Source organism: Gadus chalcogrammus, chromosome 18, assembly GCF_026213295.1.
Source record: "Gadus chalcogrammus isolate NIFS_2021 chromosome 18, NIFS_Gcha_1.0, whole genome shotgun sequence".
In the NCBI taxonomy this organism is placed as follows: Eukaryota; Metazoa; Chordata; class Actinopteri; order Gadiformes; family Gadidae; genus Gadus; species Gadus chalcogrammus.
This window is the reverse complement of record NC_079429.1, coordinates 5,036,293-5,062,279: the sequence shown is the minus strand read 5'-3', so window position 1 is coordinate 5,062,279 and position 25,987 is coordinate 5,036,293. Positions and strand designations below refer to the sequence as shown.

Here is a 25,987-nt window from a genome sequence, read left to right as displayed (position 1 = left end):
TTCACAACAACATGCAACAAACACTAAAAGTACCTCAATCAAACCCTTTGGTAGTCGGTCTCAGAATCATGTACCTAACAGACGGTTGATGCAGGGTGAGACGGCAGTGCAACATGACGCACGACTGAGGTCTCACAATTAGATTAGCCTCACAACATTTCACTACATTTTTCAATAATGAATTGGTTCAGATCCTTTAGCTGCATGTGTGTATGTAAGATGTTCCACGCTGCAGGGGCTGAAAACATAAAAGCATGCTTGCCAAATCCAGTGCGTGACCTAGGGTATGATAGGAGGATAGTGTTGTTTGAACACAAACCACAATTGCTAGTCCTTTGTGAGCTACTCCCACACAGGTAAGAAGGGAGCAGACCATGGATGGACTGTTTAATAAATATGTGCCAACGAGTGAGTCTGTGCAGGGACAGTGACGGCCACTGAACTCTGGCCAATAGGGTGCAGTGTTGTGGTAACCGTCAGAGCACTGTGGTACAGCGTCCAGCTAAGGCAAGCATTGGGCAGAGGTGTGCAACAGATCACCACAGCCCAATAAGGGAAATGACGAAGCCTCAACCAATTTCTTCCTGGCAGCTTAGAATACCTTACTAAACTTTCTATGTGAACATTCAATTTTAAACGATTATCAATTAAATCATGATACTTGTACTGTGACACTACTTCCATCTAACTGCCCTGCAAGGTTAACAAGCTAGGATGATAAGTTAATGTTTTCCTGGCATTAGGAAAATCTTCGTGTTGAGTGCTACAATTTTTTTTTTAAACTACCGTGACTATAGACTCTGTTACCAAAAGCAGACAGTAAATACTCAAGTGTGTGCGTGACGTGCGTGCGTGCTAGCTTGCGTGTGTGTGTGTGTAAGTAAGTGAGTGAGTGAGTGAGTGAGTGATTCAGAGAGAGAACCCTGTCGGATGATGAAACATTTAGTGACCCATTTCTGGAGTGAGGCACCCCGCGGTGACGGTTCTTGCGGTTTGGTTTCAAATCTTACAGTTCACTAATCACAGTGGTGCACTGAGAGGTTAAGTGGTGTGCATAAAATGTCTTCTGTTGTGTGCGCATTAAAAGGATTCCTGGTCACCGTTCCCTAACACACCTTCCAGGCAATTGGCAAGGAGCCCAATGGAAAACAAAGCACCCCATACGACACACAAGGGAACACTTATGGCGCGCTTCCACCGGAGGGTGCGGGTCGGTTCGGTGCGCAAAGGTGCGGCACGGAACGCTTTTCCTACGCCAAAAGTGGGCGCGACCCGGGCTGAGCCGCATTGAGCCGTACTCGTCTCGCTGTAGTCCTCCGTTGGGGTGCTGAGACGCCTGAAAGGTTAACGGCAAGTTCGAGCTACACACGCCGTCCGTTGATTGGTCGACAGATTCGCACTTTCTTGTGACGGGGGATAATAGCAACACATTACCCGCGAGGTACTTCTGGACAACAACGAAAGCTTGGTTTATTGAAGAATATGTCGCGCAAAAGTTTCTTGGACGTCCTACAGTGTTGCGTTTTGTCAATTGTAAGCATTCTTCTTTTTCCTTGGATTTATTGGCCAGCTACAGTGTGTCGGGCTGCTATGAGGTCCCGATGCCTACGTAGCTGCCGCGGCTATCGGCTTACGGCTTAAACCCCGCCCTACCATAAGGGTACCGTCGGCGGTGGAAACGTCAGCCGTAACGGAGCTGGACTTTACCGCACCCTCACTACTCCACCAAGCCGCACCGAACCGACCCGCACCCTCTGGTGGAAACGCGCCACTAGACACCAAGACTCTGCATAGCCTACCCCCTTAGTCCCCCACCCCCCATACACACTTATTGTATGTTGTACGTCCTGGCATTTAAAACTAGTACTAAGCATCGTGTAGCAGCTTATCCGAGCTATCTTTGTTGTTTACGGGGAATGGGTTAACTTAACAATTGTGGTCAATTGTTACGCACTTATTGTATGTTGTTCGTCCTGGACCTTAAAAATATAACTTAGCATTGTGTAGCATCTTATCCTAGCTATCTCTGTTGCATACGGGGAATGGGTTAACCTAGCGATTGTTAGTGCTTGGCACTTTGTTCTCTGAACATCCTTACTGTTCCGACAGAGATATATTGTTTCTCTTTCTTCTGACTAATGCAATAATTGTAAGTTGCTTTGAAGGAAAGCGAGTGTTAAATGCCCTCAAGGATAATGTAAAAGGAACATATTTTTTTACTGTACATATCGGAGACGTGTCTGGGCAGGGATCCTTACCTGATAGGCGCGGGTCTTCACAGCGATGGCAGCGTTGAGGGGAATCAGCAGCACCATGACGGCCAGCCCCGCCAGCACAGACGGACCCAGGTTCTGCATATCGGATTACAGAGACGTTCAGACAACACATCCCAACACATGAAGGGAGGCGCATCTGGAATACCGGCAGACAGGTTGTGGCAGGACAGATAAATGAGTCGGATAAATGAAAGTAAATCGGAAGGTTCCCAGGGTGTTGCATCGAGGTGATGTGTAACGGAAACCGCCACAGAGTTCTGCTTTATAGCTGTGTTGTGAAATAATCAGTCTGTGAGTTGTGTTGATGAGTTGCGTTGATGAGCGGACGTTGCAATCGTTACCGCAATCTTTTCCCAATACGAGTCTCTTCTCTACTCTCTTCTGTTAGGAGATACCAAATTCTGGGGGTCCCTCTTAAAGAGGGTCGCTGACCTATAGTATAGTATAGTATAGTATAGTATAGTATAGTATAGTATAGTATAGTATAGTATAGTATAGTATAGTATAGTATAGTATATAGTCGCTGGCCCCTGACCCCATCACCTGAATCTCTGACAACAGAGCATCACAGTTTTCTTGACAACGTGTTAAACGTTGAATGTCTCCGCTTTTTGCCGACAAAACACAAAAAGCTAAGTAAGCTAAGCTAAGCGTGTGCTTGTGGGAGTGTGTGTTTGTGCGTCGGAGCGTTTGTGTGTGTGTGTGTGCGCTGCGCGTGTAGGAGCGTGCGCGCGCGCGTGTCCCACCTGCCACAGGAAGTACAGCGCCAGGATGATCTGCAGGGGCGCCGACCACAGCATGTTGAGGAAGGTGGTGAGGTCCATGAAGCGCTGGGCGTCCACCGACATCAGGTTGACGATCTCACCCACGGTCGACTTACGCTTGGCGGCGTTGGTGATCACCAGGGACTGGGGGGGGTGGGGTGGGGGGGGGGCAGGGGAGCAAACCGTTTAGCAAACACTTTTGTAGTATTGATTTATCTGTGATGACGCTGGTGACCCTGTGAACCTGTGACCCTTCGGTGAGCTGAGAGAACAAGGATTGTACGAAACGGGAGCTAAAGATGTGGGAGACGCAGAGGAAGGCCCTACTTTGGAGGTTATTCTGATTGAGTGTACCCTGTACCACTAGGCCTCTGGTTTTTGACCAAAAATCATATCAACAAAGTAAACTGAGTAAGGCCAGATCCCATTTCTACCCCTTACCCCTCCCACTTGTTTTGAAGGGGTAAGGGGGAGGGGTAAGGGGGAGGCGTAAGGGGTAGAAATGGGATTGGGCCTAAGGCCCAATCCCATTTCTACCCCTTACCCCTTCCCCTTCCCCCTTCAAAACAAGGGGGAGGGGTAAGGGGAAGGGGTATGGGGTAGAAATGGGATTGGGCCTCAATCTCCATCGCTACAAGGGCTGTAATATGTAATTTTGGTCGCAAAATAAATAGAGATTACTCCAGTGATATGGCGGCGGGAATGTTTTTATCACAGTGACTGCTTACGTGTCAGAGTGAATAAAGCAGTAGAACTCATCTCTTTCAGTTTCCTTTCTGGCCAAAATAACGGTGTTTGTTTCATGGGGGATACCACAGAATTGTGTCAGGCTGGTGCCTTGTCGGGCTCCACTCTCCAGGCCCACCTGCCCCTCTGACTGGGGGGAGGGGGAGGGTGGGGGGGGGTGGCGGTCTGCCCCTACCTTCCGGTAGATGGCTCCGATGATGGCGGTGCGCAGCCTCATGCCCGTGACGAAGCAGTACTGGAAGTGCTGGTGCAGGATGAGGGTCTGCAGCAGGGCAGTGAAGAACATGAGGAAGGCCAGAGCGTAGCCCCACCAGTCCGGAGCCCCCTTCTGCTTGGTGAAGGAGATCAGTAGTCTGGGGGGGGGGGGGGACGCGAGCAGAGGGCGGGGTTAGAGGGGGGACGGAGGGATGGGAACAAACACGCGCCGTTGGGCCACCCATATCAGAAGCTCTGATCGTTGTGGTTCCTGATGTTCCGCTGGATGCTCCGCCCCTATCCGCGGTCCCTTTTCAAGTTCACAGGCGTACACGCACGCACGCACGCACGCACGCACGCACGCACGCACGCACGCACGCACACACTCACACACGCACACATCTTCATAGATATGAGAATGGAACTAGAAACACGCTGACTCCCTCATAGTTAGTATAGAACCACAAACACGCACGCACACACACACACACACACACACACACACACACACACACACACACACACACACACACACACACACACACACACACACACACACACACACACACACACACACACACACACACACCTATCCCACTATCCTAACCTGACCTTTGCCATTATATTTATTTTAATCAAAAAAAATAAAGAGTGTGTCTCATCAAAGTGAATCAAACCAGACGACAAAGTAATCTGTTCAACCCATCAACTGTCATGTGCTGCCTCGGACAGAAGCAGACAAGAAACATGACACACAGATAAAAGAGGATATCCTTGATTCCAATCAGACACAGCACTTGTTTTTTTGGGCTTCCTCAAATAGTTCTCTTCTCGTCCAAAAGCGAGAGAAAACCAAACTAACCAAGAGTTAACACGAATAAACTGATGTGGATGGAAAAGGCCTACATGGTCACATAGAGCGTGATCTTGATCTGTCTATGAACAAACAACATAAACACAATATAATACCTGCTTTGCATCCCCAACAGAGAGCCCATTTCAGATCAATGAAGCAGTCTTACAATGGAGCCAGGGATGATAACATGCCCCCACGCTACAGGCAAGTTAACGACTTCACGCGAGGAGGAAAGTTTTGACTAATGTGGTTACTTGCCTGAGGTCAGTGGTGTTCTTTGCCAAACATAAACATAGCGAAAAGGACACTAAACATAGCGAAAAGGACACTCACTTCAGGACAAACAAACAAATTTCACATCCGCAACACATCTCATTGTAATGTTACCAAACATCCGCCCGTCTCCAGCGAACACAAGCCAGAGTCTGACTAATACTAATGCAAAACACATTCACCATGTTTAAAATATTCACAAATAAACCCTGCTGATAAATGTGTAATATAAACTGTTTATTCTGTCTTTACTAATGTCCCTCTGTCTCTGTCCCTTTCTCTCTCTCCCTCTGTCCGTCTCTCTCTCTATACATATACATCTCTCTCTCTCTCTCTCTCTCTCTCTCTCCCTATCTAACAACAGGTGATTCAAATCACCTGTTGATGAGTTACCCTCATCTTTGATATTAATGAGAATTATCAATGTGATCAGCAGCAATTCAAACAACACAACAAACAATGAGTACTCAGAACATCAGGTCCGTGACCTTAGACCCCTGCATGCCCTTTGACCCCTGCGGCGTGCCCTGTGACCCTACCTCACCCTACCCCCTCTCTCTCTCTCTCTCTCTCTCTCTCTCTCTCTCTCTCTCTCTTTCTCCCCCCTCTCTCTCTCTCTCTCTCTCTACCTGAGCAGCTGGGGGCTGACGAAGCTGATGAGATCCTGCAGCAGCTTGTAGGCGGAGCCGATGAGGAAGAAGGGTCCGAAGGCGCGAATCAGGGCCCAGAGGAAGGAGGGCTGGCGGGGGGCGGCGCGGCCCTCCGACAGCAGCACCTCCGTCTCCTCCGGCCCGTTCTCCACCGCGCCCACCGCGCCCGCCGCGCCCGCCGCCACGTGGTTGGTGGCGCCACCCGGAGGCGCCTTGGAGAACACTGCGTGGGCGGACACGGTCTGCTGCTCACTGGGGAGGGAGAGAGGGAGAGGGAGAAGGAGGGGAAGGAAGGGAGAGAGAGAGGGGGGGAGAGAGAGAGAGAGAGAGAGAGAGAGAGAGAGAGAGAGAGAGATTTGGAAATGAGAGTTGATGAGATAAGAAATGTCATTAATTTGCGATCCAGGCAAAAAAAAAGTAATCCTAGCTAAGATGGACTTATTGTAGTGTACCGCCTCAAAGAGTAAACTCAAACGTTGGAAGGGAGGGAGGAAGAAACTAGCCAATAATCTGACACTCGAACCGCGAGTCAGCCAGAAACATTCACATTTCATAAATAAACGATATATAACGATCCTAACCTTTCATGTATAAATTCACAGAGTCAGAGAGAGGACAACCCAGTTTTACTAAAGAGTCCACCCCTGTCCGTGGTTAGAATGAGAAAGGAGGAGAAACATCCCCCTTTCTTCACACATGCACATTTTCTTCACACATGTACATTTCAGGTTTGCGGTTCTCAAGTGTTGGCTGTCCGGCCGACCCACTCAGCCAGGGTGGAGGGGGTTTGAGCAGCGCATTCCACCGTCTCCGAGTGTTGGACTGTCGTGCCGCTGCGCCGATGTTTAAACAACCACCAACGAATTTGTGCAATTTGCTTGTTGGTAATAAAGATTTAACCTGTTATTTAGAGAGAGTGAGTTTTTTGGCCTGCTTGCACTGTTAGTGGTGTATGGTGGCATAAGTATGTGAGACTCAAGTTGGTTCAGGGTGTTTTGGGGAACTACAAAATAGCAGGATGGGATAATTATGTGAATTGATACAAATTACATCAGTGGCAGCATTGCATTTGAAAGCTGGTGGGCAGCATGTCTTGGACTACAAGGGGCAGAAGGAAAGGATGCAAAGCCAATTGGTCAAATCAGGCCAACTCTTAATTTGTAAAACTAAATAAAAAAAAAAATCTGGGCCTATCATTGGGCCTATTTTTGCCCTCAATGACTGAAGCTATTGGTTGTAATTTGGCTATGTTTATTTTCAGCTACAATTGTTTTAAGAAAAATGAAGAGACAAGACCGTGACGCCATTTAACATGCATCATGCTCTGAATCATTCACTAACACTAACACTAACACTAACTAACGTTCACTGACTAATATCCTTTCAAACAGAACGGTCAGATTAACAAACAATTAAAAGAACAACAAGATCATTATTTCACAACTATTTACATGGGCTGTAAGCCGAACATTGTTTGAGGCAAATGTGGATGTTAATGGATGTTTCAGAATGTTGGTCATGCTGTAAAGCCAATTAAGATTGAGGGACTTCATTTAGAGAGCAAGTCAATCCTCTTCGCGGGCTCCTCAGCCCGGCCGCGGGCTACGGAAACGTCAATATAAGCGAATAGAGCCGCACTGTACCGCAACGAACAGTAGCGCACCGCTCGGTGGAAACGAGGCATTCGACTGAGCTGGTTCGTTGGTTCTCATCAATAGGTCCATGGTTCTCGTAGTATAGACTTGAGGGGATAACCCCTCCCTCCGGGCTGCTCCACAGCCAGGGCTCCTGCTTATTGGTTCATAGCCCAGCCAGGGCTCCAACCTATTCGTGAAGAGATGCAGTCGGGATCCAGGTCCCTTAGCTAGTCACACCCACTCAGAGGAGGACTTTCCTCCTCTCTCCCATTGAACCCCATGTTATTCACCTGCCGCCAACCCTTTCGGGGAAATGAATGGGAGTCAATGGAGGCTGAGGGAGGAACGTGCGTGTGTGCGTGCGTGCGTGCGTGCGTGCGTGCATGTGTGTGTGTGTAGACGTACATCTGGGCCTTTGCCTGCTCCTTTTCCCACTCCTCCAGGAAGCGGGGCACCACAGTCTGGGAGCTGTCCTGCAGGTTCAGCGACCACAGGTCCTTGGCCTCCAGGGGCGTCTTGTAGCCCTTCACGGCCATCCTGACAGAGGGGCGGGACAGGAAGTGGTTAAAACACGGCCATCCTGACAGAGGGGCGGGACAGGAAGTGGTTAAAACACGGCCATCCTGACAGAGGGGCGGGACAGGAAGTGGTTAAAACACGGCCATCCTGACAGAGGGGCGGGACAGGAAGTGGTTAAAACACGGCCATCCTGACAGAGGGGCGGGACAGGAAGTGGTTAAAACACGGCCATCCTGACAGAGGGGCGGGATAGGAAGTGGTTAAAACCCGGCCATCCTGACAGAGGGGCGGGACAGGAAGTGGTTAAAACACGGCCTTCCTGATGGAAGGGCGGGACAGGAAGTGGTTAAAACACTGCAGCAACATTGTGGAAAAATAGTAGAGCAGGCTGGGTTGTTTCATGGACAGACCAACATAGGAAGGGATATTACATTTACATTAAGGGTGTTCGGCAGACGCTTTTATCCAAAGCGACTTACTTAGTTAGCGCATTTGTCTGAAGAAAGAGGAACAATATATAATGTATTGTAGCATAGCGCTTAGAAGGGGGGAGACATTGCACAGTCCAGTTGAACTCTGAACAAGTGAGACTTTGGATATGATAGGATATAGGAGACGGGAAAGTGGAGTAGGAGAGAGACGGAATGCGGCCAAAGGCCTCAGGGTTGTATTGAACCCGGGACGCTGTGTTCCTTGTTTGTCTGTGTGGTGAGCGCACCAGTGGGTTTAACCTCTGACCCCTCCGTGTGAAAACAACAATCGGAATGCCATGACGTGGATCCTCTTCCCGAACGGAAAAGATCCACAGGGCCCAAGGTTTCCATAAGTCACGGATTTCATTTGTAAATAGGAAGTCGAATGTATACAGAGGTCTGTGTCCCATTCAGAATACTGAAACTACATACTACATATAATACTGAATACAACCGCATCGTACACTGGCCAATCACAGAGTCATGGGGATTCACTGTTTGAAGACAGCGTATCTATCTGAAATCTAAACTGTGCGTAAATTCCTCCTCCATGTACCCAGGTCTTTGTTAAAAAAAATGTATGCACATACCAAGAGCAAGTTTTGGCTGAGCACCTGTGTGTGTGTGTGTGTGTGTGTGTGTGTGTGTGTGTGTGTGTGTGTGTGTGTGTGTGTGTGTGTGTGTGTGTGTGTGTGTGTGTGTGTGTGTGTGTGTGTGTGTGTGTGTGTGTTCTGTATTTATGTATGCATGTATGTGTGTGTGAATGTTTGTATGTATGTGTGTGTATGTGTGTGTGTGTGTGTGTGTGGGTGTGGGTGTGGGTGTGGGTGTGGGTGAATGTGTGTGTGTGCGCACATACCTAGTGAACCACCAAAAGGTTATTGTGGAGAGGAAACCTGCAGTGGATTCAGGGCAGGGATTCTGTGGAGGGAGAGAGAGAGAGAGGGAGGGGGGGGGAAGTGAGGGGTCATATGAGGACATGAACTACCTTCAACTGTAAGCTGTGTGGTTGTGTGTGTGTGTGTGTGTGTGTGTGTGTGTGTGTGTGTGTGTGTGTGTGTGTGTGTGTGTGTGTGTGTGTGTGTGTGTGTGTGTGTGTGTGTGTGTGTGTGTGTGTGTGTGTGTGTGCGTGTGTGTGTTTGTGTGAGTGCGTGAGTGTGTCCAGTGCCAAGTGCAGATTAAATGGTAACAACCAGAGTAACAAGGACAGCCTATATACCTGATTAATGTTTCAGTAAGCTCACACACCCCGCACACACACACACACAAACACGCGCGCGCACACACACACACACACGTGGTCTGCTGTGCGTGGGACTCACGGGGTCTGTGACCACGGTGGAGAACAGGGGGGGCTTCTCGTTGAAGCAGCTGAGGATGAGTTCTAGCAGCACCAGGCTGAAGTACAGGTAGAAGGTGGTGAAGCGCAGCTTGTCAGGGGGCTCACTCCCAGGCTCCTACACACACACGGGGGGGGGGGGGGACAGGCAAACACACACACACACAAACACACACATGGGCACAGGCAAACGCACACACACAAACACACACATGGGGACAGGCAAGCGCACATACACACACACGGGGACAGGCACATGCACACACACAGTGACAGACACAAACACACACACGCACGTACACGCACGCAGACACACAGGGACACCCACACACAATGCAGACACACAGGGACACATACACACGCAGACACGCACACACACACAAAGACTTTGGTTAAAATCAAAAACAAACATAAACATGGAAACAACACAACATATAAAACGACAGCAATAAGGTTTCACGATTGCCATGGAGATTATTCTGAAGCTTTCATTAGATGGGAGACAATGAGCAGTGTCTACGGTATGATGGGATCACATGGATGTGGACTGGGCTGGGCTGCGATGGGACAATGTTTGTCAGGTTGACAGACAGAGAGACAGACTGGCAGTTCGGTCTCTCTGTCGTGGTCCTCGCCTGCGGGTATCAATCCATTCTGAACAGCGTTCTGGCCGACAACGAGCGACCAAAACGAGCAGTACACATACAAACACATTTGAATAGTCTGCCGTCTAATTCCATATCACACATCTGAGGGTATTCAAATGATTTCCATCGCAGCAGATCCCTATCGCATAGCCCTCGCTCTGTCTCCGGGCTGTGTACACGGCCACATCAGATGATTTACCTGTGTTGTCGTTTTTTGTTGTGCCTCGCAGCTTCATATCAACTAATAATAACTTATACTGCACTATGTATGCTACTTTACATAGATATATTACTATATACAATGTTGTAGGATCAATCTCTTTGTTGTTTTACCCACCCTACTTTATTGTATCTTTTTTATTGTACTTTCATACTTCGTACCTGCACTGATAGCTGACAACACTGGACTTTCATGTCCAGCAACGACTGCATGTTTGTGGTGCATTTAACACAACAAAGGACTTGGACTTGAACTTGATACAAACAGAATTAGCAGCTCTAGGTGTCGAGATCGTTAGGACTCGGCAAAGTAAGACGGCTAATCAAATCTAATCCAAATCTATTCCCCCGAAACAGCCCCAGTCCTGGTCAGAGGCTAATGAAATCATACGCTGCTCTACTGGCTGTCCCTGTTTGACCCCCACACAGATCAGGGCCGGGGGGGGGGGGGGGGGGGGGGGGGAGACAGCCTCGGTGAGGGAGACAGTGTGAGAGTGTGAGAGAGTATGAGATTGTGAGAGAGAGTGTGTGAGTGTGAGAATAGGTGAGTGAGAGAGTGTGAGAGAGAGAGAGTGTGAGTGTGAGAGTGAGTGAGCTTGAGGGTGAGTGTATGAGAAAGTGAGTGCGGTTCTGAGTGAGATTGTGAAAGAGTGAGAGTGAGTGAGAGAGTGTGAGAGAGTGAAAGAGTGTGTGAGAGAGAGAGAGAGAGAGAGAGAGAGAGAGAGAGAGAGAGAGAGAGAGAGAGAGAGAGAGAGACAGAGAGAGAGAGAGAGAGAGAGAGAGAGAGAGAGAGAGAGAGAGAGAGAGAATGAGTGAGTGAGTGAGTGTGAGAGATTGTGAGAGTGAGAGTGAGTGAGTGCAAGAGTTTGAGTCACTGAGTGAGTGAGTAACTGAGTGAGAGAGTGAGTAAGTGAGTGAGTGAGTGAGTCACTGAGTGAGTGAGTGAGTGAGTGAGTGAGTGAGTGAGTGAGTGAGTGAGTGAGTGTAGGTGAGCTGAGGACAGCTCTAGCCCGCGGGGGGAGATGCCTCACCGTGCTGGAAGCCTGGAGGATCTTGGAGCGGAAAGGCACGATGGCGCACAGCAGGGACAGGAACCAGAAGATGAAGAGCACGCCCGACGACTGCATGCCCCGCAGCCGCTCAAACTGGATCAGGAACGTCACCAGGAGCTGCTCACAGCAGGGGAGAGGGGGGGGGGCGACGGGGGAGACAAGGGGGAGACAGAGGGGGAGAGGGAGTGTAATTAGGACCAGGAGCATCGCAGTCTAGCTGAGACGTTGCAGTAAGAGCTCAGAGTTTCTGTTTCTGCTCAGTCCATGTACCTGCTCCCGGGAGCCCTTTAGCAATTATGTTTGTTCAATCATTAAGAGTTATTTCGTGTTTGCTATTTGTTTGAAATGTCACGCCATTTCACAGATGAATTGGACTGAGGTTCCTATTTCCACAATGACATGAGGCCTGGAGCACTGGCCTTGACTTTGTCAATATTAGGTATTGGTCAGTATTTAGTCACACTATGCTGATTGTGCTCAGACCGCTTCCTTCCACGACCACTGAGCGACCGCATGTGCAGCCATGCGGTCGCTCCACGTGTCTTCCTGAAGTCGTAACGTGGTTCAATTTAGAGGTGAAGCCTATCGGTGCCTTGCACAAGCTCTTTCTAGATGCCAGGTGTTTCTCCACCTCAGGACTCCCTTCTCCGAGGCTTCTACCAAGCCTGGAAGCAAGCTGCGTCCGTCAGGAGTCAGGAGAAATGTAACAAGCCTGGCGTGAAAAAAGCCAATGGAGAAACGCAACACGTGTGTGTGTGCGTGTGTGCGTGCGCTTGTGTGTCCCAGGCCCATGTAGACAGCAGCAGCCCTCCCAGTGTCTTGTGGTCTCCTGTTTATAAAGTCTGAATAAGTAATGAGACTGAACGCGTCGCCCGCTGTAAACAGGTTTGGGGTCGGTTGCCTGTTCAGGAGCACCCGACCACCTCAAGGCCAGAGGCATGGCGAGTCTAAGGTCTAGCCTCTAGAGTCTAGACAGATGGCTGGGTTGAAGGCTCTTCACTGAGGTTGTGTGTTTGCCTTGATTTGATCTTCTGCTGTTTCAGACTACAGTGCATCTTAATTTTCTTACGCCAAAAGCACATGGCCATGACGAGTCAGAAGCAAGCCAAAGTCATGTTTTAGGATATTAATGTTTAATGTTCCGCTTGTGTCATACGGAAACAAGCAGCTACATTTGCCCTCTGTGTGCTTTGCTCTGTTAAAACTGAATGAATGACATCAAGCTACCAATATGAAGGTAAGGTTTATGGCAGAGCGAGAAATCTCGAGTTTAATATCTGGATTGTTCCCTTACTAATTTCCCTGCCGGATGGCAGTCAAACATGGCTGCAGACGCAGTCAAATCCCAACCCGTACAACAATACACAAATAACATAATGACGCAGCAATAACTTTGCATAGGGCCATTTCTAGTTTATAATACAGTCCTCTATCATTACAGTCCTCCAGTGATCAGCATCATCTTAGGGCCTGTGAACGTGTCCTTGTGGACTCTGCTTCCCCTTTTTCCCAGCGCCGGTTCTCACCATCGTCATGCCGACCACCAGCGGGGTGACGAAGTAGATGGGGGGCCGGGTCAGGCCGTTCCGCAGCTCGTGAAACGAGTAGAAGAGGTCCGACCAGCACACCAGCCACAGGACGAAACCGAAGGCCTGGCAGAGACGGGGAGACACAGGGAGTGATAAATGGACTGCGTTGATACAGCGCTTTGCTAACCAGTGGCCACTCAAAGCGCTTGACAATATTGCCTAACACCCATTCATGCACAAATTCACACACCGACGGCGGAGTTAATCATGCAAGGCGACAGCCAGCTCATCTGGAGCAGTCAGGGTGAGGCGTCTTGCTCAGAGACCCCTCGACACTCAGCTAGGGGGAGCCGGGGATCGAACTAGCAACCTTCAGGTAACCAGCCAGCCTGCAATACCTCCCGAGCTACATGCCGCCCCCCCCGGAGAGACACATGGAAGTCAAAGCACTTTATTTAAAAAGGTGCTGAAGGAACGATTTGAGTATTGTGATTGACAGAGGAGCGTCCCCAAACCAATCAGGGAACAGATGTCCTGATTGGGCAGAAAATAGTTGGGCGGGCGTGGTCTAAAATCTAAGCATCTTTTCTCACGGAGAATTCAACTATCTCTCATCTGTCAACGTTTCTAACAAATTGCACTCAGATGATAGCTCTTAAATCTCTAAAAGACACCAATAAATAGAATACACACAGAGGGGAGATAACCCATATTTTTTTTATGCGTTTTCCCCATAAGTAGGGAAACACATTGAGACCCCACCTGTTTATTACAGTCAAACCCCCCCCAAAAAGGGTTGTTTGGGGGGGGTTTCCGGGGCAGGTGCTGGAGGCCTGGATACACTGTTGCCTAGAGGCAGGCCGTGTAAACATGGCCGTGCTGAGCGAGAGGAAGCCTGGCCTTTGAGGTCGTACCACGCAAACATCTCCTGAATAAACATGGGCCTAACCCGGTGCAGGAGTGAAGCAGGGAGCGGGGGGGGGGGGAGAGGAAGCGAGCGGAGGGGAGATTATATTGGAATGCGGCCGAAGACTCATCAGCCCTCCTTTCTAGGGCTGCACGATGTATCGGTTCCGGATCGAAATCGCGATACGCGCATGTGCGAATTTTGTATCGCTTGAGGAATATATATATATAAAAAAAAAAATGTACTGTTCTCATTTTCCATGACTGATATACAAGGGAAATCTCTCGGATTAAACATAATTGACTGTGTTTAAAGGGTTCCAAAAATTATTTGGCGACTGTCTTAAATCTAGACAGGCTCTTTCAGAGGGAGGCGCAGTCACCTGAATTGGGTTGGCACCGCAATACGTCTCCAACATGGTGCAGCCGTACACCTTACCGTCTTGAAGCGGTTGAGGACGGACATCATGATGTAGCCTTTGTTGTTGCGCTTGAGGTAGAAGATGTAGAGGGGGGTGACGGCCCACAGGTAGATGCAGGGGAGCCATGACAGCACGGTGAGCTGAAAGCAGGCCGGAAGGTCCGGTCTGTCTGTGTGGATCGTCTGGTTGGCCACCTGCAGAGAGAGAGAGAGGGGGGGGTGAGTCAGGGTTTACCGATGGAGGAGTGTAGTAAACACCGGTCACACGGTAAAACTCTCTGTATGTCTTCTTTTCTTTACTATTTTATTTACTATTATATTTTATTCTATTTCCATTTTCTTACTTTTTAATGATGTTTATCTGTATTAATATTTTAAACCAAAAGCCCAACTAGTAGGGACAAGTGTCGTAAATCCGCTTTGGCTAGTACCACTATGATGCAAACATTAGACGACTATCGCAAGCGTACCTATGTTTCTGTATCCGTCTCTATTAAAATAAACCTTAAGTTAAAAATAAAAAAATGTTCTCACACAACAAAAGCCTCACACTGAAGGCATGAGGCAGAGGCTTTCCTTAATCAGGAATGTGTGTGTACTTCTTAATCTGTTGTGTTTATCTCAGCCAAAGGGTGTTTAGAGAGGCCTGTGTATCAGCAGGAAACAGCATTCCCTTTATATGACATCAGCAGGGATCCTTAAGTTAATTTAAAAAACCCTTTATACTGAAAGCCTTAAATGTAGGAAGCCGCATTCTAGTGTGTGTGAAGGCATCTGCTAGTTAAGAGTATAATGAATACAATAAACATTTAATGGACGCATAATTATATACATACTACATACTTTTTTTGTTCACATAGCAAATACACTTAATAGCACAGTTAATACACTTCTAGAACTGAATAGAATAGAACATGCTTTGACCAGGATTAGACTATACATGTCATACAATAAAACGCGCCAAGCAACAGGTAGATGGACAACAGTGGGTCTGCATACAACGCAGGACTATTGTTGCAGCCCTGACACCGATCGCACCGGACTGAGATAGCGGCTGCGCTGGGGCCAGTATTGTATCTCAAAACATGCGGTTTGCTTTGTCAATAAAAAGTGGCTGAAGATAAGCCGGCTCTGATAGTACGAATTGAACAGGCTCCACCGCGGTCCCAAGGAAACAGAAGTCATCGTCGCACAATAGAGCGCGTTGATGGAAACACAAACAACAGACAACCAACAACCGATAGCACACTATCAGAGAAGAGCCCTTTACCAGGCTCCGTTTGGCTGTGGCAGATTAACAACGCATCTGTACATCAATTTTCAATGTGTGTGTGTGTGTGTGCGCTTGTGCGTTATATGTATGTTTGTGTCTGCAAATGATGATTGGAGTGTGTCCGTGTGATGCATTTGTGTGTGTGTGTGTGCATGCGTGCACACTGTGTGTGTGTGTGTGTGTGTGTGTGTGTGTGTGTGTGTGTGTGTGTGTGTGTGTGTGTGTGTGTGTGTGTGTGTGTGTGTGTGTGTGTGTGTGTGTGTGTGTGTGTGCATGCGGGTGCTTGTGTGTGCGGGAGCTTATATGAACGAGTCAAGAAGGGGCTGCGAGATAAGGCAGGTCAGAGTCATGCTGAGTGGTCGGAGCTGCTGTGTGTGTGTGTGCGTTCATGTGTGTGTGTGTGTTTGTATGTGGGGGGGGGCGTGGTTGACTTGGGGTCGCATCGACGAGCGCAGACACAGGCCGACCCACATGCACCCTGGAAGATAAACACAGCTGTCAGCGGCCGCGGCCAGAGCCCCCTCCCTGCTCATTAAGACACGTGGGCAACGAGGCCTTGAGACCTCCGGCCAAGGGGAGGAGTGTGGGTGTGTGTGTGTGTGTGTGTGTGTGTGTGTGTGTGTGTGTGTGTGTGTGTGTGTGTGTGTGTGTGTGTGTGTGTGACGTGTGTGTGTGTGTGTGTGTGTGTGTGTGTCCGTGTGTGTGTTGTAAGCAGTGTGAGTGAGTGTGAGTGTGTGTGTGAATGTGTGTGTTGTTTACAAGCCACCTGGTATGTAAGGCAGCTGGCAGCTCATTTGACATCAAATATTTAGTAGGGGAGAGCATTTCAAAACAGCTTTCTCAGGATTTTTCTTTTCATTTGAGGTCATGTTTAATATGAATACAAATATTTGTATTTAAATCATTAAATACCAAAATTAGCTTCTGTCTGTCAATGGCGACATGACATTGCATATTCCCATCATCAGTCATCACCATGTGTCCGCAGTGGGTCTATCTTCTGCTAACAGCTGTGGCCATGCTATCCTGTGTCCTATAAGCTTAAGGAAGGGATGGATATAATGATGTGTTCCCTCTGACACATCCTTCACTAGTAAGACAATAATGGTATATAGACTGCATTAATACAGCGCTTGTCTAACCAGTGGCCCCTCAAAGTGCTTTACAATATCGCCTCACATTCACCCATTCATACACACAATCACACACCGAAGGCGTTGTCAGCTACGCAGGGCGACTGCCAGCTCGTCAGGAGCAGTCCAGGTGAGGTGGACTTGCTCAGGGACACCTCGACGCTCAGCTAGGAGGAGCCGGGGATCGAGTTAGCAACCCTAATTCGCTCTACCTCCTGAACCACATGCCACCACACGTCTTATAATAAGGCGGCCGCATGCCACCTTATTATAAGACTTTAATAAGAAGAATATACTGTGAGGTTAAGAGGTGTGTTCCTTCAAAGCACAATCAACCAATGAGGTTACAGAAGCAAAGCGTTTTCGAAGCCACGTTAAAGAAGTGTTTGTTTTTTTCCTGGCGTTCAGTTCATATTTTCCTTCGTCATGGTCACCTTAGTAAGATCTGAGGCACCGATAAAGCCTGCTTAATTCTCCTTCACCCGATAACAGAAAATAATACCCGCCAAATGATAGAGCAGGCTATTCATGTTAACTTTTGTATACTGGTGTTTGTGTTGCATGTCTCAGATGAAAGGCGCCCTGTAAGAATTAAAGGGCATTTGATCATATCAATATCATGAACGAGGCACTTGAGGCTTTGGGAATGCATTAATGTTGACTAACCTCTAGTGTTAAGGGCTTTATGTGCTAAGCTCGCACAATGTTACACGGCACTTTTAGGTGAGGGAAAAACAGGAGTCATAAGTCAAACTGCTTTGACTCATGACTGTCAGCAAATAGACCTAATGTCCTTCCCCGATAAAGGCTATTATCAGAATAAATATTCTGGTTAACCTCTATGCATCGGACATGTTCGACGTGCTGTGAGTCAGGGATAGATTTACAAAAATTCTTTGCTATGGCTGTTAATGCCAAGTATTGTGATTCCTCAGCTGATTTATTAGCGCGGGGGGGGGGGGAGATTGTGGTTTGGAGACCAGCCAAGCAAAAAGACCCCGCCTAGAAAATCTGCCAAGAATGAAAGATAACCGGATGGAAGCACACCCAACCGGTGGCACCATGTCAACAACAATAACTAGCCACTGGCCGAATTAACATATTCAAAATCCTAATTGACTGAGGACAGCAACAGTATGGGGGCGGGAGTATCAACAGGGTGGGGGCGGGAGCAGCAACAGGGTGGGGGCGGGATGATAGGGGTCGGGGCGTAGGTAGGGTGGGGGCGGTAAGTCAACTGTGACAGGAAGGTGGCGTCAGAAGCAGTTTGCGTAATCCCAAATCAATTTAAAATGTCCTGACATAACTCAACCATGACCCAGTTACAGGAGAAGGGCCGAGTGCTTCTGTGCGCACGCTAATGGGAAAAACCTGCAAATTTGCAATTAATCCCTTTTTCCACAATCTCAAGACGACGCAGGGAAGGTAATCCAAGCTTTGATTTCCTCTCGCTTCGGACATTTCAACCCATCAATGCACTTTTTCTTGGGTTGCAAATGGCCCCCAGTGCTATGCTAATGCTACTCGTTTAGTGAGGAACCAGGGGGGGGGTTGAGAGGAAGGCGGCTGGTGATGGGACGCCGTGATTACATTCAGAGCAATAAGATGGTCGTTAGCATCCCCCTTGGGGGAGATCCGCCTGTGCTTCCAACCAGCCCCTGGCAGACACCGTGTGAGGAGCCCAGGGATCCTGGCCTGGGACCCAGGGAACCAGGCCCTTGGACTCCGGCCCTGTGTTCTCCGTCTTCTGACAAATGTTCTTATTGTAAGGCCCCGTTCACATGGAACCGATTTTGGCTGGATGTGCTCCACTTTTTTTTTGTGGAGAACCAGCGCCTTGAATATGGACTACAGCGTTTCTACAGCTCAATGTGTTTTAGCAATGGGTCCGTCTGTACGGAGATATTCCTGAGACGCTCCGAAGGAAAACGGAGGGGAGAAAGGTTTTTTTCGCCTGTCGCTGCTAAATGCCCGACATGTAAAATGTAGATGTATGAGGCTGGCCTGTATGCACTGTGTCTGCAGAGCAGGCTTGGACAGGACCCTGGAAGCAGAACACCAGGTTGTGGCAGGGGGCACCAGGTTGCGGCACATCTCTCACCCTGCCACATTGGGGCATGCAGAGCTCAATGATTTATTTTCAAGGTTGTTTATTGAGTTAATTTTGTACTCGAAATGCACCGAAAACCCAGTGCAATAAGGGTCAGGGATTCAAAAAACGCTGATAAATCCGCTGAAGACAGAGTTGCATTCCACAGTGAGGAGGAGGGTTCCATTGAGGATTCTGTGGCAAGTTACGTGGGTTAAAGAACGGTTTATCCAAGCGCGATGTGCCCAGTATTGAATATCGAAAGTATGTTAATGCTACCGGTCGTCCATCTTGGCTCCGTTCTGGCAGAGATAAGCGGTGTGGGCGTTGATCTCAGAGGAGCGACCGGATCTACCGTCGCTCTACACCTTCTACTCGTAGGTGGACGTGAGGTTAAAGTTTTTTCCTGGGGATTAGTACACTTATACACTACAGTGACCATATTGTTGGACTCGTAAAACGTCGCCCAACAAAAGATGAATAAAATAATAAAACAGAGGAAGTGTAGAGCACCATGTAGAGCTCTGAGTTAAAGACTTGCGCCATCCGTCTGCAGGGGAGCTCACCGCAAGGAGAACTAGAAAACGGCTGAAACCAAAAGCCTAATTCCTTCTTCTTATTCAACTGAAACTAAGAGGGGGGGGGGGGTAGAGGTCAGAGGTCATGTGAAAGTGTGTCAGAGGCGGCCAGCACCACGTGTTATTCTGAGGCGAAAATACGTGTGTTTGGTAACTTCAGCTTCCTGGATTTCTGCCGGCCCTAGCAGTCTTTCACTCCAGGGAATAGATCCTCTTGTTTATCCTGGGCAGGATACGCCTGCTTCAGGGCAGGTTATATCACCATGGACACAGTCGTCCCGTACCAGTATGAGAAGTAAGTAAGTAGTAACCAATTAATCTCACTTGAGGTGTAGGTTGTGGCACGGCGCCGTCCAGTGTGAGCAAAGGGCACTGGGCAAAGAACACTGGAGACGAAACAATGGGCCTAAAACAACACAAACGCGGCCTTCATCTTTCGTCCTGGATCATGAAAGAACTAGAATTGACTTCCTCTTTTCCACACCATATGGCAATTCTTACAGCCCCAAACCACTGCGACACACACCACCAGAAGAACAACATACTGTATGGGCCGTGTTTAAATCAGCACCAGGGTCGGTTTCAACACCACTTTGGTTCAACATGAGCGTCCAAACATAATAAACCCATCCGCACGGATCAATCACCTCCATAACAATGTCTTTGGTCTCTAAATTTAGTCTGTGGAGAATCATTTTGAACATAAACGATGGTTTTGCTTAGGGGTGTGTCATGTGGAAAATGTCTTAGGTCGATAATTGTGAGGGATTTTACATGATATCAATGAACATCACAATATGCTTACGATTCAAACGATTCCAAACAGTCTAGCCGAGGGTCATAGAAGTTTATGGAAATGTTGAGTATGCAATCAGACACGGGCATATCTTTTCAATGCTGTTTGTTCAGACTTTATAACCGGGTGTTACTATAAGATTCTATTTTAATTCCATGAGGATACAATCCCATTCAAAGACGCTAACATTGCATGCAAGTTCCCAAGAATGCAGAGAGTTTTAACAGAAGACTGCCTTTCTGAGTGCGTGTTCTTGGTAAATGCAGGGGCACTCTGTGCCTCGTAACCATGACAGTCTCCAACTTTTGTAATCATTACACTACATTGATCTGGATGACGCTTCGGTCCACGACTTACAAGTATGTGCATTCAAACATGAAGAGACAACCTAAACAGTGCACGAATCATGCGAGCACAAACAATTTGTCCAATAAGGAAACTGCTTCAAGTGCTACATTACAGAACCAAGAGATCTTTCTTTTACGGGCCAAGATGCCGTCTGGACAAAGGAAACATCAGTCATCAGTTTTACTGTTGCGCTACAATGCTTTCAATATTCAAAGCATCTCAGGTTTGGAATGCAGTAGGTCAGGTGCCATATTACTACTACTACTACTACTACTACTACTACTACTACTACCACTACTACTACTACTACTACTACTACTACTACTACCAATACCACTACCACTATACTACTACTACAACTGACCCAATTTTCCTTGTAAATTGGAGTAAGTCGCAATATAGGGGCTTATTTGACCAAGGCTGTCCCTGTCACATGTTGAATTGCATGGTGTAGCCGGCTAGCCGCCGTCTAGGGACTGTGACCCCCATGGCCCCATAGAGGGCCCATGTTTGCCCCATTAGAGTGACTTTGTCTCTATGGCAACCAAAAAGACCCCCACTGATGCCACAGGACAGGTTTGACACACTAACACACACACACACACACACACACACACACACACACACACACACACACACACACACACACACACACATACATGGATGCGCACATGTTTTGCATGCGTGCACGCCACACACAGTCACACACATGCACATAGTGTTACTAAATTATACATGAAGAAATTATTTAATGTATTTATGAACTCCAAATCCCACCGGTTAACAAGAAGTACGAAGGACTTTGGTTCTCTTGATGTGCACAATTTAAAGCGTCACTAAGGAACTAATGTTGAAGTGCGTCTATCTTTGAAGGACACTTCTCCTGTTGTCAACACAAAAGTACTAACACTGTTGGAACAGAGAGTGGTCTGTGGTGATGGAATACATGCACATCTGTCTCAGATGTGAAATCACGATAGCATGAAGGGATAACATTCTAGAACGACAACCCCCACCGTGGCTTGCTATAAGGAAAATGAGCTGAAACAAAGGTGAGTTATGAATACATAACTCAGGTATTGTATCGTTAGCCGTGTTATCGTTTGAATTATGCCCTTCATTTGAATGTATAGGGTCTACTCTAAACTTTGACTGTACATATTTGCCAACAATTTAGAGCATGTAGAGAGACTGTGCTGATTATTGTTACCTATGTAGGTAGCTAGTTTGACAAAAAACCTGTATTATTGGACGCACACTAGTCTCACTCCTAACATCAACTATACCAGCAGTGGTTCAGCTCGCATAATGACCTGCCATTTGTAGAGTAGGTTGTATACCGATTAGCTATTTCAATCTAAACAATATAAAATATAGAATTCACTGCAAGAAAAAGGAATGCCATAATTTACACAGCAAGTGATTAATCGGTTGCCTGAAAGTCGTCAAGTTGATCAAATTGTAGTTTAACAAAAAAAACTAAACAGTGTACTCAGACTACGTCATCGTGGGCAAGGCCTACACCCGGTCACACCTGCTAACTCTTCCCTCTCAGGACTGTAGAGAACGGACAGAGCAGGACCATGTGATGGAAGTAATTAATAAATAATCCATATCAATCATAAAGAATACAACTCATAAAACACAACAATCCAGGCTTCCTGACAGGAACTCTATCAGATATTGACATCAGCGATTTGATGTTCTGAGATTTGTTTTACCAGCATGTACTACCTTGGAAAATAATGGTAAAGCACCACCAGAAAAACAGATTTTGTGTGGTTATCCTAACTGGGGCGGCCAGATCAACCCACAAAGACTAAAATGTAAAATATTGTAAATATCTTTTGCAGGCATTTGGTTCGATATTATCTTATGTTAAACATAAAGATAATTATACGTATTTCTCTGTACCAATCTCTTAAATAACTTGCCGTTATAACTGATGACTAGAGGTACTTTCGATTATGAAATAGAAACAGCCTCTAGCAACAGATTAAAATCTGGTCCATGTTGCCATGGGGTCATGTGTAATGTGTATTACAATATCTAATATTATTGTTGTAATACTGCTCACTTCAACAGCCATTGAGCTGAGACCTTCCTTACCATCTTTAACATCCGCCTAAGCATCAGATGCTGAACCCTAAATCCATGAGTCAGAGTGCTTCCTTTGCCCTACTAAAATGCGATACCGGTCTGTATAGAGGTTTTGCGGGCGTGGTCGTAGAATTCCTAATCAAACACCATCTCTGTATTTTGTTTGCCATTGTCAAACCTGGGTGTGCTGGGGAACACAGTGTGAATGGCATGGTTAATAGAACCACTATACAACATTCATTCACTGCTTGCGTAAGATACATAACACAAATAGATAGAATGATCCCTGATGCTGTTTAAAAGGCTGTCGGGAATAATCAGACGGGAATGCCTCAGGTAACAGGGTCATACAAGGTTGCGGTAAAACGACCAAGCATGTTAAAAATTGCCCTCACTGAATTTGGGATTGTTGGATTGTGTCTGAATCTATGAAGCCCTTCTGTAGTGCGGTTTGCCCATTCTCTCTCAGCCTCCCTGCTTGTACCTCGCAACCAACAGCATTCACAGTCAAGGACCCAATGGGTCATTCTTATAATGGCTGTTAGATGTTGTTCACAAAATTCTCAATTAATGCCCTGCAGTTGACAGTTAATTACGTCAACTGTTCAATTATTTGTCAAACAATACCTTGTAACGTTTCACATGTAATAATATTCAGGCATAGAATTTAAGTGTTGTGAGGCCTACAACACAGTTGTGTAGACTACAACACTGTCAATTAAGCGGGAATGGTAAACATGTTTCTACATGAAAATATGTTGAGAATGCGATTATTTGTGTTGTTCAATTACAAAATGACAGCACTGGGACCGCAGTGGTTTTATCTGGGCTGTGATTCCAATAAACCATTCAAACTCTGTGGCATTTGGGCTCACAAGGGGACTGTGCCTCTGTAGTGGATTTAAAACACAAACCGTTTTAAGTCATCTCAACTGAACTATATGACACGACAATAAGTACTTAGAACACGTTGCAGTGGCTCCTTCTAATAACATTCATTCAATCGGGAAGATCCCGGATCATCGTGAGTACAGTGCGGACAGCAGACCCGGTTTGCCCTGGTCGTGACCTCGATATAACCCATCCACCTCATCCTCAAACCGGCTGTTAACAGGAGTATGATTTATTAAGTGAAGATAGTAGGCTTCTTGCAGGCTTCTTCAGTAGAATTGAGACGCACAGTGATTCTTTCAGCCCAAATATCGCCTAAAGACACTGTTGTAGTTAATGTAGTCGGCTAACAAAGGCTCTAATTAGACGTTTATGCTGGAACTCATGTATTCGGTCTCTCTCTCTCTCTCTCTCTCTCTCACACAAACAAACACACACACACACACACACACACACACACACACACACACACACACACACACACGCGCACGCACACATTTATACCTTGCCGAACGAGTGGCACACACTCTCGGGAGAGAGACAGAGAGAGACAGACTCGATCGCGGCAGATAAGATCGCTATTGTCATTCGAGGCAGGGTCAGTCGTGTAACAACACGAGGTTAGCCAGTGCGGGGGAGCGGGGACTCACCCAGAACGGGAGCTCCGGTCCACACAGGTCCTCCATGTCGTTATAAACGATCTATAAGCCCGGTGAGAGACCTTCTCCTCCTCCTTACAGCCCGGGGCTCCTGGTTTCTCGCAGCGGACCGTGTTCCTTCACAGTGAGAACAACGTGTACATGGGGCGGTGCTCCGGTACTGCCGAGGCACATGGGACGCCGTCGCTGCCCGGGTGTGTGAGGAGGGAGAGGCCGCGGAGCTTTTACTTCACTCCCGCTGCGCTCTTCCGTTGTTGTGTGAGCGTAACCGCCACCCGGAGGTTGTCATGAGAGCGCCGCCCCCCCTCGGTCCCGCCTTTCGGCGCGGGCACGCGCATAATATGAGGTGCATGCGCACGCGTGCGCACGTACACACGTACACAGTACACACACACATACAAGCGTCGAGCGAGGAGGAGAGTTCACACGTGACGTGACTCGGCAGAAAATGTGGATACGCGCCGGATGCTGCCCAATGAGAAAGCGGAAGTCACGCGTCTCTTCCTTCTTTGACTCCTGCTGCCGAGCACATGGGGGGGATGTGCAAGTGAAACGTGACTCGACAACCCTGACTGAGCCTATCTTTCATTGTCTATAAAACGAGCTGAGTCATGGTGAGCCTTATGGAAACCCACATGGGGGGGGGGGGGGGGGGGGGGGGGGGGGGGATGGAGAGGGAACCTGTTCTAACTTGAGGACCGGTTTCAAACACTGTTTCAAACCCAATACCCCGATTGTTCCAGTCCCAAAAAACATCTAAACACATCCCAGGTGTGTCCACAGGTGTGTCCAGGTTAACCCCTTCTTGTTTGAGTACCAGATCCTGATCGCAGTGCCAAACAGAGCTGTTGCCCTCCCTCTAGATCAGTCATACTCAAGTAGCGGCCCGCGGGCCTTTTGTGGCCCGCGGGGTGTCTATTAATGGCCCTCGAGCTGTTTTGAAAAGTTTTTTTAATTATTAAAAAATAATAATAATAATCGTGCTGGGCGCTCTTATTTTGAAACCGCGCGCCGCGATCTCAATACGAGGCTGGGGGTTGCAACGATAAACAGATAGCACTCCAGCCCACTGACCGCTCCAGCCCTCCCAAACTCGAGGCAGACAGTCCATCTCAGCAGCAGTCAAGGCCGATTTAGGGTCGTTTTAGACGCAGAGACGTGAGCACGTAATTTACACAAGGGACTTGTTTTAGACAAGTTTTGATTTACGGTTCCTTTAAGGTTCCTTAAGGATTGCGCGTGTTGCAAGGGGATTCTCCGCCAGAACAGTAGGGGGAGCAACGAACAAATCTGTGGGCGTGGAAGTGGAAATCGCTGGCTTGTTTATATTTATAATTATCATAATTCGTTCTTGTGTTTTCTTCTTCTCCTTCTTCAAAATTCTTCATTCGCTTCTGTCACGGCCTTTTAAAATTGGCGCTATTATGCTGTAAAACCGGAAATGTGAGACTCCTGAAAGGATGTGGTTAGCTGGCCAATCACAGTCTTTGCGAGCTGCGTAGGGCCGTAGTGTTTCAGTCGCATAGTCAGGAATTTTGGCCGACGCACTTAAGCACGTAAGGGGGGATATTTTACCGCGCAAGGGGGGGTTATGTATCTTACGTGCTTACGCGTTAC

At 47.7% G+C, this 25,987-nt stretch overlaps 1 protein-coding gene across 2 annotated transcripts in view; it reads right to left on the bottom strand.

Moving 5' to 3' along the window:
• abcc3 (ATP-binding cassette, sub-family C (CFTR/MRP), member 3) overlaps nucleotides 1-24,723 on the bottom strand; it is a 47,184-nt gene extending 22,461 nt beyond the window's left edge. The window contains exons 1-11 of one of the 2 annotated variants that reach the window (XM_056576579.1): nucleotides 24,362-24,723; nucleotides 14,522-14,698; nucleotides 13,174-13,299; nucleotides 11,627-11,764; nucleotides 9,713-9,847; nucleotides 9,250-9,311; nucleotides 7,804-7,935; nucleotides 5,741-6,013; nucleotides 3,963-4,140; nucleotides 3,023-3,184; nucleotides 2,259-2,351 (exon numbers count right to left, since the gene is read on the bottom strand). In XM_056576579.1, coding sequence (XP_056432554.1) covers nucleotides 2,259-2,351; nucleotides 3,023-3,184; nucleotides 3,963-4,140; nucleotides 5,741-6,013; nucleotides 7,804-7,935; nucleotides 9,250-9,311; nucleotides 9,713-9,847; nucleotides 11,627-11,764; nucleotides 13,174-13,299; nucleotides 14,522-14,698; nucleotides 24,362-24,397 — 1,512 coding nt within the window. In that variant the 5' untranslated portion in view covers nucleotides 24,398-24,723. The remainder of the gene's footprint in view (nucleotides 1-2,258; nucleotides 2,352-3,022; nucleotides 3,185-3,962; nucleotides 4,141-5,740; nucleotides 6,014-7,803; nucleotides 7,936-9,249; nucleotides 9,312-9,712; nucleotides 9,848-11,626; nucleotides 11,765-13,173; nucleotides 13,300-14,521; nucleotides 14,699-24,361) is intronic. The other variant, XM_056576580.1, reaches the window with a different exon arrangement.
• Nucleotides 24,724-25,987: the final 1,264 nt, after the last annotated feature.